The sequence below is a fragment of the Metschnikowia bicuspidata genome (assembly GCF_001664035.1).
Source record: "Metschnikowia bicuspidata var. bicuspidata NRRL YB-4993 chromosome Unknown METBIscaffold_7, whole genome shotgun sequence".
Classification (NCBI taxonomy): domain Eukaryota; kingdom Fungi; phylum Ascomycota; class Pichiomycetes; order Serinales; family Metschnikowiaceae; genus Metschnikowia; species Metschnikowia bicuspidata.
In genome coordinates, this window is record NW_017387737.1 from 456,571 (window position 1) to 470,729 (window position 14,159).

The following is a 14,159-nucleotide window of genomic DNA, read 5'->3' on the forward strand; positions in this document are numbered from 1 at the left end:
CGTAAGCTTGCTCTGTATGGTAGTGTATATGGATTCTGACTTGGAACCGATTAGCAATTGACTGCAACTTTAGTGAGAACAAGAGGTCGGCATACTTTTGTTGCGGACCGAAAACTTCTAAATCGTTCAGCGGTGGTTTTTCATTTGTGTCTTTGTAGAGACCTCAATTTGGCTTTCTAAGTATCTTTTCCTGGTAAAGTATTAAAAGCAAGTGCATATTTAGGTGCCTAATTTTCTCACTACCGTACATGCTCGCTTTGGCCCCAAAACCCCAATAACCTTTGTGGCCTCGCACCTTCTGTGTTTTTCCCACGAGCATGATTCCTTCGTTCAATCACAACAAGGCCTTGGGTTTACACCTTAGGCACTCGGTGTCCCAACCCGAGTTGGAGTCTCGGCCGAACGTAAACCAGGAAAATGATCAGACTGGTGCTCACGTAGTATCTGCTCATCACATGAGCCCTCCAAAGCTTGTAGCTGAATCTTCCCGCAACAATAAATTGCCCTCTTCATTCAATCCTCGTGAAGCAAAGAACATGCCATTGATTGAGAAAATCACATCCTGGCTTTACAATATTCCTTGGTTCCAGGGCAATGATGGCGCGTGGTATCTGGAGTGCTACCCTGGGCACGCTTCGTCAAATGGCAACTCTGACGAGTTGACAAGCACACCTGATGATCAAGACATTTTCGAGCAACAGGCCCGTCAGATTACAAGAATGATTACCAACAGCTATCTTTATAATGGCGAAGTTACTGCCCGCCCTTTAACGCAAACCCTGGAAATCAGCTACCAGAGGTACTCTGATGATGGCTATCTCTATCGATACGCGCAGATCGAGCTCGAAGAAGACTCAGACTTCACATAGAACTCTTCCAAATTTGCTGAATAATTTGCTAAATCATTGATCATTCATGACTTCGCTTTCTTTTTTTTTCCTTTTTCATTTGCTATTCTCACATCCATATGTCCAATTCTTCCACATTATAAGACACAGGGTCCGCCGGGGTTAGTCTATCAAAACGGGGGTAGTATGGAACAATGCTGTCGCAGTTCTGGACGTACGCGCTATTGTAAACCTTCCAGTAAGGGGATCTTACCTTTCGAGCTGCTTGGAACAAACCTGCCCATATATAATTGAGAAAGACACCTGGTCCTAGAACAATTCGAAGTGCATCTAGGCACTCAATTATCCTCAATATAACATGAGGGGATGTCTCATATATGTTTGGCAACACGAGGTTCAAAAAATGAATGAAAACTTCTTGACAATCATCGTGACATAAACCATAGCAATTCAATGCCAAGTGTCGCACGACTGTAGAGGCAGTCTGCCGGTGAACGAGGTCACGGTCAGTCAAAGCATCCTCTAACAATGGTGTAATCGCAAAAAGATAGTCTTTTGTAGTTGATCCATCCAAATACTCAAATAAAAAACTAAGAGCTTTCAAAACACCATTCTGTACGTTTTTGTCCGGCACGCGGTATTCGTTCATAAGAGCCGGGAGTATAGTGAAGGGCGAGCAAGTGTCGGCAACTATTCCTATAGCCACAGCTGTACAGACACGGAGTTGACGTTCCTGAACATTAAGATTGTTAAGAAGCATCACCAAGACATCCTGAGGGCCAATAGTTCTAGCAATGTCTCCAAAAGTGGCATTTGCAGCAATTCTAATTCTCTTCTTCTGTGATTTGAGCATATCTAAGAGGTCAAAACATACTCGCATCCATTCCTTGGCATTTACGGACTCTGCGTTTCCCTTGGCAATGAGTCCAACAAGTTTTATGCATTGCTCTTGTACCTTCTCTTGTCGATTCTTCAAGATTGGCGTGAGAGTAGGAAGGAGAACATTGACTGATGGGTTCTCCAATGTGAGTAGCGACTCTCGGTCCATGGTGGAAATGCAGCTATGAAGTGCGCCAATAATGGATCCTAGCACTTCAGGATAGACTTCTCCCAACAGTTCATACAAAAAGAGAATTAATTTTCTCATTGTTGTATCATCCCCGTTGGAGCAAAGTTTGATCGCATCCGCAATTACGGTTATTAGATCCGCCGATTGCTGTCTAATTTCGGGTTCACTGCTTTTGAGACGATACAAAACAGAACTCAAAATAACAGTTACGTGGGGCAGGAGTCGACGACCAAGAACTTGGCACATGGTTCCAAATGCCTGGAGATAAACAGGGTTTGGTTGTGTCAGTTCTTGTAATGCAAATAGAAGCGCATCGACCAAATTCGAGTCGAAAGTCTGATCCAACTCCACGATTGATTCAGGACAGCCTGTCAATATTTTATTCAATGCATCGCATGCCATCCTCCGTAAGTTTTCATTCGCGTCTTTTGCGAAAGGCGTTAGCTTTTCAAGAAATATTGATACATCTAGCTTTTTAGCTAACAGAAAGGTTGCGTCTACCACCAAGCGTGCCAACTGCAACGAATCCAGGGCAACTCTTCTGTTCCAAAAGCTCTGAAGAAATGGCGCAACTATTTGACGCCGGTAGTTCGGAAAGAGCGTCTTTGTCAAAGGCATTGACATGAGGATGCGCAAAATCGATTTTTTCATGTCCTCGTCTGGGCTCGAAAACTCCCTAGTCATGACGTGCACAAGCTCTCTCGTGTAATAATTCGAATACTCAACATAATGTGTGTTATGTGCCATCAAGGGAATCATAGAGCCAATGGCCCTTAAAAATGCTGCTAATCCGCGACCTCGATGAAGCTTAAGCCCATTCCAAGTCGGTTCCAAAATTTTTTCAAAAGCCTCAATTCCATATGGGTGGACGTTCTCCGCTAATTGAGCAAGAGTGTTAGCAGTTGCTGTTCTTACCTGAAGCAAGTCATCTGAGATCCCAGGGGTTAGAACATCGATAAGCTGCAGTAAATGCGGCACAATCAGAGCACCATTTCCACCTCCAGAAAGAATACAAATGTGATGAACAGTCCGTATACCAGTATGACGCGCTTGCCAACTTTTTTTCGACCTAATGACAGCTTTGATGAAGGGCAAGACTTTAATTAGCCCAAAAGTGATTGCAACAACAGCAAGAACGCGAGAAGTTAAGTTACGGACGTATTCATCCTCATGGTCTAAGTCTGGGCGAAGACTCGATACAACATTGGCAAAGCCCGCGGTACGCGCCACATTGGAGATCACCTCTCTTGCTTCTAATCGTAGCGTTATATCTTCATCAATCAACGACGGGGAAATTGCTGTAAATATCTTATGAGTGTATGGTCTAATGGCGTCATTAAGAGGAGCAAGTAATCTTCCAACGAGCTTAGTGAGAATGTGGCGGTCCGCATCGTCAAGGCCAGGCTCAAGAATCACAGGGAGAATGATTCCAAAAAGAGTTGACGGCCCATAGCTTGCAGCACCTGTAGTGATCGATCTCATCGCCTTTTTACGTGTACTTGGTTGACCGTTTTTGATTTTGAACACCAAAGCCTGAGCATTGAAGTTGAGACGATCTGCCAGGTCAACAAGACTTTCGGGGTCCACATTTAAAAGAGCTGAAAAATGTTTCACATCTTCCTTTCGCATGGCAATCCCAGAATATTCCGGTAATGCATCATTAAAATCGTGTGCTTGAGATTTTTGCTCCGGTAGATTGTAAAGCGTTGGGATCTGCGCTGTGGTCTCGTATCCCTCTGGCACCGGGGCTACGACGTAGCCTGTGGGAATGAGTTTATCGAGAACAGAGTCAGACAATATAAGACCATTCACTACTAGCTCAGTGCTCGGGTTGTGGACAGCTATCGCATTGGAGTTACTTGACGTGTCATCTTCAGTCATAGGCCCAGCACTCTCATCATTATTGCCTTCTTTTTCATCTGCAGCGTCGCTTATTTTGAGTCTCTTTTTCGGCTGGGTAGAAAGTTGATTATCTATCTGCTTTAAGTCACGGTTCTTCACAACATCGAACATTCGCTCCTTGTAGGTTTGGACATTCTGCACATCAAATGCTCTATTGAATCTTTGGTTCTTATAGTCATCTTTGGTGACCACGTGCTTCCTTATATTGTCATGCTCTGGAGCAGAATCGAGGAAGTCTCTCGGTTTCCCGAAAGAAGCATTTGTTGACCTTTTGGACATGCCGAATGTGATATGAAGAAGTTGTAAGTGCGGAGGCTCTTCGCGAATATGGGTAGAGCAGCTCGCGGCTTTACTGAGAGGATAATAAATCAAAGCCGACAAAAGAACAAATCAAACACCACAAAAGAGAACTTAAAGTCTACATGAACAAATCTAAACAATGCGTTAACCCTTCGATATCAAGAGATTTTTCTGGTCATAAACTAGATGTAGCAAATTTCGCCTGTCAATTTTTCCCGAGACGTGAAAAACGGCGGTAGGCGTTCAATACGGGCCGTGACATTTGGCCATTCAGCATGGAAGAAGAAGAAAAAGGTCCAAACGTCATCTTACCTTCGCCACTCGTGAATTTGATCATCAATGCTCATTTGGGTTATAACAAATATGTCACAGTGGATCAAGCCGCGCTTTGTTAATGGATGACTCGCGCATGGCATCGCACTCACCACAATAACTTGACGTTGTCAGGCTTGAAATCGCCCGAACTGACCTGCTCCTCTATCACACAAGCCGCAATAATGTCTCACCCTTCTTTGGTGCTTCTCAATAGGCATTTGGCACTCAAGGAAAACTCGCCCTTCACTCTTGTAATTGATTCGTTGGCGCAGTCTGCGCACCATCTTCTTCGAGAGTTTGTTCACCGATGCAACGGGTCTGTGATTTACCTCTCATTCGAAACAACGGTGAAACCCAAGTATGCCACGAGCTTTATGGACTGCTCTCGGGCAAACCTCAAGCAAATACAGGAATTCCTTCATACTGAGGCTTCAACGAAGACACCATCATCGAAATCCCTAATCATCATTGATTCCTTGAACTATTTAGAAGACGAAACACATGCCCTTTTTGTCTCTGGTATAGTTCACCAATCTTACTCGGTGGTAGCTTGCTACCATATTAATGTGCCTACCGTGGAATCATCAGGATATCCTCAGCCAATAAAACTTTTGTCATATATTGCCCTGTCAATATTCGAGATAGAACCCCTCCAGGTGCGTGATCTGGAAGAGTTGGACAGCAAGATTTCGAAGTTTCAGTTCCCAGCAAATCTGGGCTTGAATCTGACGAAGTTCAGAGTTAATTTCACTAGTCGTCGGAAATCTGGGAAGTCTCAAACCAATTCATTTATAATAGACACAGATTCACATAATTATGAGATCTACAAGAAGACAAAAGACGAAGATTTACAAGAGGATGAAGAGTTACTCAAGGATTTGACAACTTTCAACTTGACAACAAACTCGAAGCAGAAGCTAGCTAGAGAACAGGTGGAGCTACCGTTCATGGAGGCGCAAACAGAATTAGGCAAATTTGGTGGAGCCATTGTGTATGAGTTCGAAAAGGATGATGATTATGATGAAGAGGATCCTTACGAAGATCCTTTTTAGGTTCTTGATTTTTTTATCTTACGTATTGATATATGGCGAAGCGAGAAACAGACATATCTTTTTACACTTCACGGCATAATTTTTCTCTCAATGGGGTTCAAAAAAAACCTTTAAAAAGATAGCCCGATGCGGGGCTCGAACCCGCAACCTTTTGATTGACCTTATGTAGTTTAAGAGTCAAATGCTCTACCGATTGAGCTAACCAGGCTTCTGATGTCTGAGCTGAACGTTAAATAATAATACAATACATTAAGCCCTTTTGGGAATATAGTGTAGGCTAGAAAGCCATTTACGTGACATCAACAGGTGCAAAAGTAATTTCCAATTTCATGAATTTCTCAGCCTATTCTGGTCATGAGTCCGCAGGAAAACATATTGTAAGGTAAGAAGACATTTAGTGAATTTTATTCAAGTGGTCCTTTGATCAGATGAATCTACCAAAAAAAGTGGTTGACATCGGTTATGGGCAGAAATCTTTTTGAAGCCATATCCTCTTTGGGAGATAGTCCGTATTTTGACACCTGGTACATATTTGTCTTCTATTTTTTTGTTCTAATCGTTTGATGCATCTAATAAAAAGTACAAATAGAAACACGTTAGCTATATTAAATGATTTGGTCTTTGGAAGTGAGTGCTGGGGAAATGATTAGACCTTTTTTCTTTATAGATGTTTATTTATGATTTATACCCAAAAAAAAAAAAAAGATCGACAACTTATGGCTTATCACACGAAGATGAGTGTCTTGTGGGACAAATGATATCGTGATTAACGAAGGCGGTATCAGTGTTTTGAAACCAGGTACGCATACACAAGCGACTAAAGAATATCAAGATGACCTGATGCGTAGTTTCCTTATTGTACTCTTTTTTTGCTTTTTACTTTTTTCTGGCCATCAAGTGTAACAGTCACATCGAGGCATTGTCTCGCCGTAATGTTCGATAAAATCCGCGAAAAATTCTGGCAAATCAATGCAAGTTCATATGCATGTGAGTTGTATAAGCTCTTTACTGTAAAAGTTATTCTTTATTTTTGTTCCAGTACACGTCAATTAGTCTCTGGTGTGTCCGTTCCATTGGTTATGTAGATCAGGATCCTGTCCGGTGCTTCTAAACGTATGCGAAAATTTGTAACCATTTTTTTGCTAAGAATATTCGATGATCAGGCTTCAAAAAGACCTGATCGTAGCTTGAGAGCTGTACAATTGATTATGTGCATTCAAGTCTCTATTCCGTTGTCTTGTGATTTCTTTTTGATGTTTGTTATTTCATTCTTGTTAAAGATGTGTGATTTCTGCAATAATTTTCACTTTCGCGCCTTTTGTTAATATTTAAACAAATTTAATGTTTTTGATGTTTCTAGAAATTCACAAAGACCATATTCGACGAGCAAAAATTAGCATATTAAGAAGTTTTCTTCAACAATCATTGATTAACCGAGTATCCATCGTCAACCAGGGTAGTGGTCACATAAATCCTTGAACATAGAGTGAAACGTATTTGATTAGTATTCGTGGAATGAAAAATGTTTTCGTTCATAAAGTAGCACTTACATTCTTATTCAAGTTCTTACATCTAGTATTCAATTTCTCAACGCTTGAAGTTTGGACTTAAACTTCGCAAATTTGGTGTGTTTTGCCGCCTCTTCAAATTCCTCCTCGGTAACAACTTTTTTGGTCAACAAATTAAAAGTAGTGCCAAAGGCAAGGGCCATAACCGTACAAGTCAAGATGATGACGTTGTATGGCATGGAGAAGTCCGGTGTTGGAAGTGTCAAAAGTAGACTAGTGGACCGAGATTCATATCTAACTTTTCCAAGGGCGTCTAGGACTTTGACAACAGCAGGCGCAATCGCAAATCCATGGTTTGCGTCTGGGGGGTACTCTGCATACAACAATAGAGATTTGTCAAATTGATAAGTGAATGTGACGTCCTCACCAGGGGGAATACGAACCAAGAGCTCCAAGTGGCCTGGTCTCTTCCGGTCAATAGCCGGAATGTAGAACTGCGAGAGAATCTCTCCTTTTCCGTGAACAGTGAGCGTGTGAAGATATATTCTCATGAACCAAGGCAAGGTTTCGAAGTAAACGGCTTCGACAGAATCAGAAATAGACGGGTTCTTGAGGTTGATTCGCATACCGCCTTTATCTTGAGAATACCCGGTCAAGGACCGTGAGACAAGTAATGGAGGGACATCAGAGGCAGTGATCGCATTTGAATTGTTGGTTCTAAACTTGAGGTTAAAAGAGTTTTTTCCCTTCAAGCTTTCCACCGGCTTAGCATCGTAAACCAAGGCCTGGTCGTCCTCCTGCGACTCTTCGACTTGGACATGCCATTGGTCTTGGTCAAAGTCAAGAACGATCTTGCTATTGGCGGAGGGGTCATTGAAGCCAGCGCCCCGTATCAGACGCCCATACAAACCGTTGAGATCAAAGTCCATCTCAATGGAGTCTCCAAGGGGAAAGCAGGTCCAGCTGTCATATTTCTTCGTGTCAGTATCGCATCTCAATTTGTCTCCAGGGGTTGGTTTGGGAATGCCGCCCTCGTCGATCCGACGGAGCAGACGCACCACGTCGATCACATGGTGAATGCTCTGCTTAAGTCTTAAATGACAAGAGCCAGCCTCGCACTCGGTCACAATGTCTATGCTCATTGAATGCCACAAGGAGTCGTAGAGTTTATGGCCGTCCAAGAGCGAGGAAACACCGGCTTTTCCACGTGTGGCGAGCATCTTGAGGAACGGAGTTAGGTTCTCAGTGCATACCGGCTCGTCAGGTAGTGCTGCACGCAAAAGAAACAAGCTGTTGCTGGAGTTTGCTGCGTATCCAGACATCATGTCTTGCACATCGTGGCGAGGGTAGGTGGTGATGGACTCATCTACAAAGTTCAACAGGGCACAGAAGAACCCCGACAACGAGTCTGCAAGTTTGCGCCAGTTCTGGTTCGCTTCTTGCAAATCAGTAGCTTCGACAACAGCCCAGAGCTCCACGCCTGTGCCTCCACTCAGGGACCCGTTGCGGGGCAACTGACCCCAAGACTCGGAGTGCCACCATCCTTGGGTGAAGCGTAAATGTAACTGCCGCGTGTTTGTGGCACGGAGCACAGGCTCCACAGATTTCGGGAACATCCCGTAGTGGCGTGCTGCCGTATCAATATTGGAGTCTTCTAATGAAGGAGGCACGTATACCAAGGGAAACGACGGCAGCTGGGAGTCAAATTCGAACGACGTCAAAATCTTATTGCGGGGCAATGGCTTGATGGTGAGCGATTCCGAGTATTCAGAAGACGCCACAACAAGCGAAGCAAGCGCTAAAAGCGCTAGAAATAACATTGCCTTTTCTTTGTTTTCCTGGTGCTGGGAGGTGTGGTAATCCGGGTGCGGTTAAAGGCATGGACAGATCAGGCGGTGTCGCGCGCCATTCGGGACAAAGGCTTTAGCCAATTTCGCTGTAATCACATATCAAGCGTGGGGAAACAATCCCCCAAAACATGCCTTTTTGATTCCTTATAATACATCTTCTGCTTTTGCCGAGCGGACCTATTTTGAGATTCAATATATATTTTGGTATCGAAGCGGATATTGTGCTGCATTGCAATTGTAGCGTTGTCCCATGAAGTATCTCACAACGCTTCATCATCTGGAAATGCACTGGCGTATCTTTGTGTCTAAGTAAAAACATTGAAGCAGGGCTTTTGTTCCATGCCATATGTTCCAACAAATTTGGGAGATTCTTTCTCCTTTCGCAAAATCTCTCTTAAGGTTAGCATCATTCACCTCTGTAAGGTGACCCGCGACACCACTGCTATTTTTGACGCGCGAGCCATAAAAAACAAACTTGGGGGAACGAGTAGGCCACATAAGAAAGCATCATAAGACTATACAGGGTTCATTAATATCAATCCGTCGCATCATCATCACATAGAGCTTCAGCTGTTCTTCTTGAATGGCATAAGTATAAACGTCAGGATTCACATCACAAAATTAAACTTTTTACTTTACGGACAGGCTTTGTAATATGGATGCAAGCATAATAGAGAACGAGAAGGAGAACATTAAGCCATTGGTCTTCGGCCGATGTGCGCTGAAACTAGGGAAAGCTCTAGTGGAATCCCGTGCTCCGTCGCTTTTGTCCAAACAACGTGAAAAGTTCGAGACCGATCTACAATCTGATGAGCTAGATGATCCTCTCCAAGTTTACGTCGACTTCATTGCCTGGACGCATAATCATTACCCACAAGGTGCGAATTCAGAGAGTGGCTTGTTACATTTACTCGAGCGATGCACTTCTTGCTTTAGAGATACAGCCCACTACAAAAACGATCCACGGTATTTGAAAATCTGGCTTGAATATGCCGAGTACTCAAACTCGCCCCGTGATATTTTTGTGTATTTGGCGAAGAAAAGCATTGGACAAGAACTTGCTCTATATTACGAGCAATTTGCTTCCTTCCTAGAATCAAAAGGCTTGACCACAGACGCCCGTGAAGTATTTGAAATCGGGATAGAGAAAAATGCATGGCCCGTTAAAAGATTGCAGAGATCTTTCGATCATTTTGTTGCACGTAGTGGTGCACTGGAAACGTTAACACCAGATACATCTTCTGCGACGAAAAGGCCACTGGCATCAACAGTGTGGAGCGAGAGCAGCCAGCCGATGAAGAAAAGTAAACTTGAAATTCATCAGGATCTAACAACTGCTACGCTCAAAGAAACAGTGTTCGCACAAAATCCTTCTGCTAGAATCAATTCGGCGGCGTTGACAGCCAAAGAAAATCACATTTCGGCTAGACCATGGGCGGGCGAAATTGTAAAACAGAATGAATTAGCGGATGTTGATAAGAAACCAGCAAAATTTGAAGTATTTCGCGATAACGAACCAAGTCAAACGGAGGGACTCGAGTACAGAGAGGAAAATGGCCAGACATTCACATTAATGAGCCAGCCAGGAAAGCCTCGTGAAAAGATATACGTGAATATGAAGCTTCTTTATCCTACCCCAGATACTGAGGTAAGTCTAGGTGAGCTCTTAGCGATGTCGCAAATAGAGAGATACCCCGAGAAACTAAAGTGTCCTACTCCTATCAAGAACCTTGTGGAATACAGGGAAAGAGACCAGACGTTTACAATTCCATTACGTGATGACGACACTGTGCACAAACCCAAATCCCCCACTATAACTATGATGTCTAGAATGGCGACAAATGACGTGTTAGGAATGTTCAATGATGCAGCAGCGAATGCAAATCTGGATGATGAGACAAGCAAGGAATTCGAGGATTCTACCAACTACGACGGATTCCATACGGAGACCATTCATGTCGAGTCGCAGGAAATTGACAGAAAACCTGGGCCAACGATTTCAACCCCTCCTACTGATCATTACATCACAGATGAAGGAAGTTCGCCACTTTTAGAGCGGCCCTGATCGGACTAATCCAAATCGTTTGCAATCGTGTCATTTTTTTTTGGTAGATTCATCTGATTAAAGGGGCAAAACCATATAACGAATATATATAAAAAACCTTTAAACAGCTCCCAGCTACGTACCGAGTGTCTTAGCTCGGCCCGTCCCCTTCCGTTAGTCACGGCCTGGACAGTCCTCATGGCACGTATCTGTTTACGTATTGGATATTACGTCATCGACTCTTAGGATAGGTCTCCTGTAGTAGTCGCTTCAACTCAGATTGTTGTAGCGGACTTAAGGAGGTCATGGCAAAAAACAATTTGTCCTTAGCTTTTGTTCCTTTCACAGTATGACTCAGATACCGTCTTAAAGCTGAAACTACACGCCGATAACTTGGAATAAACAAAAACCGTTTTGTGTGATACCAGTTCACAATGCAATTCAGTCTATCAAAGATCAAAGTAAAGTAGTGAAGTTGAGTTGCAAGTATGTGAAACCACTCCAACCCCCTTTGAATGGACGAAATTGTTTGCATTTAGTTTTGTTTAATACTCAAGTCAGTTTGAAATCAGGCAGATCTCTCAGACATTGCAGCAATGTAAATAAAGGCGGAAGTTAGGGGGGGGAGGGGTGGTGCGAGCAAATCAGTAATGTATGTATTGATTATAGAACTGGGAAATTCTGAGCTGTTCTAAGAACCATTTCTAATTTGTTTAATGCCGAAGCTGACTCGTACCGGTAAAAAAAAATCAAGAAAGGTTTATCAAGTTATGGAATCTTCAGAGATAAGACAGAATGTAGAAGACGCTTGAACGCGTATACATGAGTTGAAGCTTGGGAAAATTAAAATACAAGCCGGCTTACGTGCATCTGTTGGATATCTTGCACTAGGGAGAACTAACAACTTGTGTAAAACTACGAGGAACGATATTATAGGAACAATATTAATTACGACTGCATATTTCGACTTTTCCCGCACTGAGAGCTTGATGAAGGAGATAACTTTCTCTCGTTCCGAACCTCGGATATCTGATCCATCTACCTGATAGGTTGTCGATCAAAAAACTTTATATCAAAGGCAAAAAAGTTTTACGCTTATACAACAACCTCGCAGGCTTTTGGTCAAAAAAAAAAATAACAAAGCACTTGCTTGAAAACATTTTTCCATGTCCACGTCAATTATCAGAAAAACGCAAGATGCTATACAAAAAAACACACCATCTTTTCACACAAACGTGCTTATAGTCGGTGGATCATACGCTGGGCTTTCAGCTTTGATTGCCATAAAGAACCATCTTAGGGAAAGGAACAGATTACAGAAAATATCGGTCACTATCGTGGAACCAAAGGCCGGCTTCTTGAATGTTCTAGGGGTCCCGAGAGCGATTGTCGACATAGAGTTCGCCAAGACACAATTTGTACCTTTTGAGAGCTTGGAAGATATTGTCTTGGACCATGTCATTTCGAATGATGAGTTTGTGATTGACACACTCGGAAAGACTGTGAAGCCTAACAACAACGATACAGTCGAAGTGACATACGTTCAAGGCAGTATTACTGACTTGAGGAGCAAGAGTGCTTCGTACCATTTGAACAACAGAACTGATGAGGTTGGTTCAATTGAGTTCAACTACTCGGTTATTGCAACGGGCAGAAATCGTCACTGGCCCACTTCTCCATTGGCATACAATTATCAAAGCTACATGGAAGAAATGGTCGAATTTAGAAGACAGGTCGATACTTGTCAGAAAATAGCGGTCATTGGAGCTGGTGCTGTTGGCATTGAAATAGCAGGAGATGTGAAAAACAACTGCCCTGATAAGGAAGTGTTCTTGATACACCCGCACGATAAGTTTCCCCCCGAGCCTTTACCTGAGAAATTCAAGGATCTCATTCGGGACTCTCTTGAAAGAGGTGGCGTCAAAGTTATGACTGGCTACAGAGTTAAATCAGAACTGGACGACCACGAGTTGGAGTTCACTAATGGAGAAAAGTTCAAGACGGATTTAAATTACTGGTGCAGCAAATTCGAAAACAACACAAAGCTACTTTCTTCGGAACTTGAGACCTTTATTTCCCCGAAAAATAACATACACGTGAACGATTTCTTGCAACTCACTCACCCAGACTCACAAGAGCACCTTCCGCATGTGTTTGCTATAGGTGACCTTGTTGAGTTGCCCATGATCAAATCTGCTGGATGGGCGCTCTACATGGGTAGACAAGTGGCCAATAACATTGTTTCATTAATTTTCGACGGTGTTCTTGTCGAACCAATGCCTGATTTGAAGCTGATGCCAAAAGGTATGGTCATTGTGGCAGGTGACAATGAAATAGTGTCCGCCCTTGATGAGGTGTTGGAATTAAACAACGAACTATTCGTCGAAGAGTACAAAGACTACTGCATAGGCAAAATACGTGCCACTCTTGGTGCTTAGTGGAGTACAAAGATACATGCAACAGTATTGAGAAATAGTTCCGACTTATAAAGCGGCTATCAGATGTTAGCCCAACTATGTCGAGACCCTACGACGTGCTTGAACAAATAAAACTGTTACGGTCCAGTGTGTATATAGACAGGTCATGTGATCAGGCGAAGGGCATCCAGAAATATCATACATTGAATGGACCATTTCTGCGTGCTTTACTACGAACGGGGAGCCTATGGTTTTTTTGTTCGAAAGGTTCAAACCTTTTTTACGTCTGGGTGGTGGATATAGCCTGCGGGGTTTCCTCGCCAACATATAGGGGCGCAGCTTAGCCCGATAAAAGGTGATATGTATACGAGACGGAGAGGGTTTTGCGCATGTATCCGTAGTGACTTGATCGAAGACACTTGGATCATAGGTGATATGATAAAAGGCCAAGAAGAAATATCGAATTGACGTTCATTAATTAGGCGAAAAAACGGACGGGTGGTGTAACAGAGTTATGAGCGTGCTAATTTCAGAGCGCGCGTTCCAACGTGCACAGTTGGGCGTTTATAATCTGTATCAAGCCTGCCAAGATATACAGGTCGTGACGCGGGCTGCTGATCTCAAATTCCGCCCACGAACGGCCGTGCAATCTTTTGCACTCTCAAACCTACTACACAAATTCTCGGAACAACGCAACCAAGATAGGATAGCAATTTAAGCCACCGAAATCCTGTTGGAATTGGGAGAAACTAACACTGAAGCAAAACAGCCATCTCTCGACGAGATATACTATCGCCTAGTGGATTTCGCTATTTTGCAGACGTCCAGAAAGAACTAGAATTGCCAGATCTGGT

General features: G+C 43.2%; 6 protein-coding genes and 1 non-coding gene across 7 annotated transcripts; 4 read left to right on the top strand and 3 right to left on the bottom strand.

Annotated features, from left to right (window-relative positions):
- The first annotated feature begins 135 nt into the window (after positions 1 to 135).
- Positions 136 to 1,013, top strand: METBIDRAFT_33494 (uncharacterized protein). Its single transcript, XM_018856309.1, has one exon. The coding sequence runs from the start codon at positions 318 to 320 to the stop codon at positions 867 to 869; it is 552 nt and encodes a 183-aa protein (XP_018709841.1). The 5' UTR covers positions 136 to 317; the 3' UTR covers positions 870 to 1,013.
- METBIDRAFT_46853 (mRNA-binding U2 snRNP complex subunit) lies at positions 958 to 3,798 on the bottom strand (the record flags this gene model as incomplete). The annotated part of the gene is made up of 1 exon (XM_018858090.1): positions 958 to 3,798. The coding sequence occupies one exon, from the start codon at positions 3,796 to 3,798 to the stop codon at positions 958 to 960; it is 2,841 nt and encodes a 946-aa protein (XP_018709842.1).
- Positions 3,799 to 4,552: 754 nt separating this feature from the next.
- On the top strand, positions 4,553 to 5,539 carry METBIDRAFT_33497 (Elongator subunit). The gene has a single exon (XM_018856310.1). The coding sequence runs from the start codon at positions 4,617 to 4,619 to the stop codon at positions 5,484 to 5,486; it is 870 nt and encodes a 289-aa protein (XP_018709843.1). The 5' UTR covers positions 4,553 to 4,616; the 3' UTR covers positions 5,487 to 5,539.
- A 67-nt stretch (positions 5,540 to 5,606) lies between these two features.
- On the bottom strand, positions 5,607 to 5,694 carry METBIDRAFT_t228. The gene has a single exon. It is a non-coding gene; the product is annotated as a tRNA-Lys (tRNA).
- Positions 5,695 to 7,065: 1,371 nt separating this feature from the next.
- On the bottom strand, positions 7,066 to 8,814 carry METBIDRAFT_46754 (GPI-anchor transamidase subunit; the record flags this gene model as incomplete). Its single annotated transcript, XM_018858072.1, has 1 exon — positions 7,066 to 8,814. The coding sequence occupies one exon, from the start codon at positions 8,812 to 8,814 to the stop codon at positions 7,066 to 7,068; it is 1,749 nt and encodes a 582-aa protein (XP_018709844.1).
- Positions 8,815 to 9,310: 496 nt separating this feature from the next.
- BUB1 (protein kinase) lies at positions 9,311 to 11,014 on the top strand. The gene has a single exon (XM_018855146.1). It carries the CDS (start codon positions 9,500 to 9,502, stop codon positions 10,907 to 10,909), a length of 1,410 nt encoding a protein of 469 aa, XP_018709845.1. The 5' UTR covers positions 9,311 to 9,499; the 3' UTR covers positions 10,910 to 11,014.
- An 894-nt stretch (positions 11,015 to 11,908) lies between these two features.
- On the top strand, positions 11,909 to 13,805 carry METBIDRAFT_33501 (FAD/NAD(P)-binding domain-containing protein). The gene has a single exon (XM_018856311.1). It carries the CDS (start codon positions 12,055 to 12,057, stop codon positions 13,324 to 13,326), a length of 1,272 nt encoding a protein of 423 aa, XP_018709846.1. The 5' UTR covers positions 11,909 to 12,054; the 3' UTR covers positions 13,327 to 13,805.
- The last annotated feature ends 354 nt before the right edge of the window (positions 13,806 to 14,159 follow it).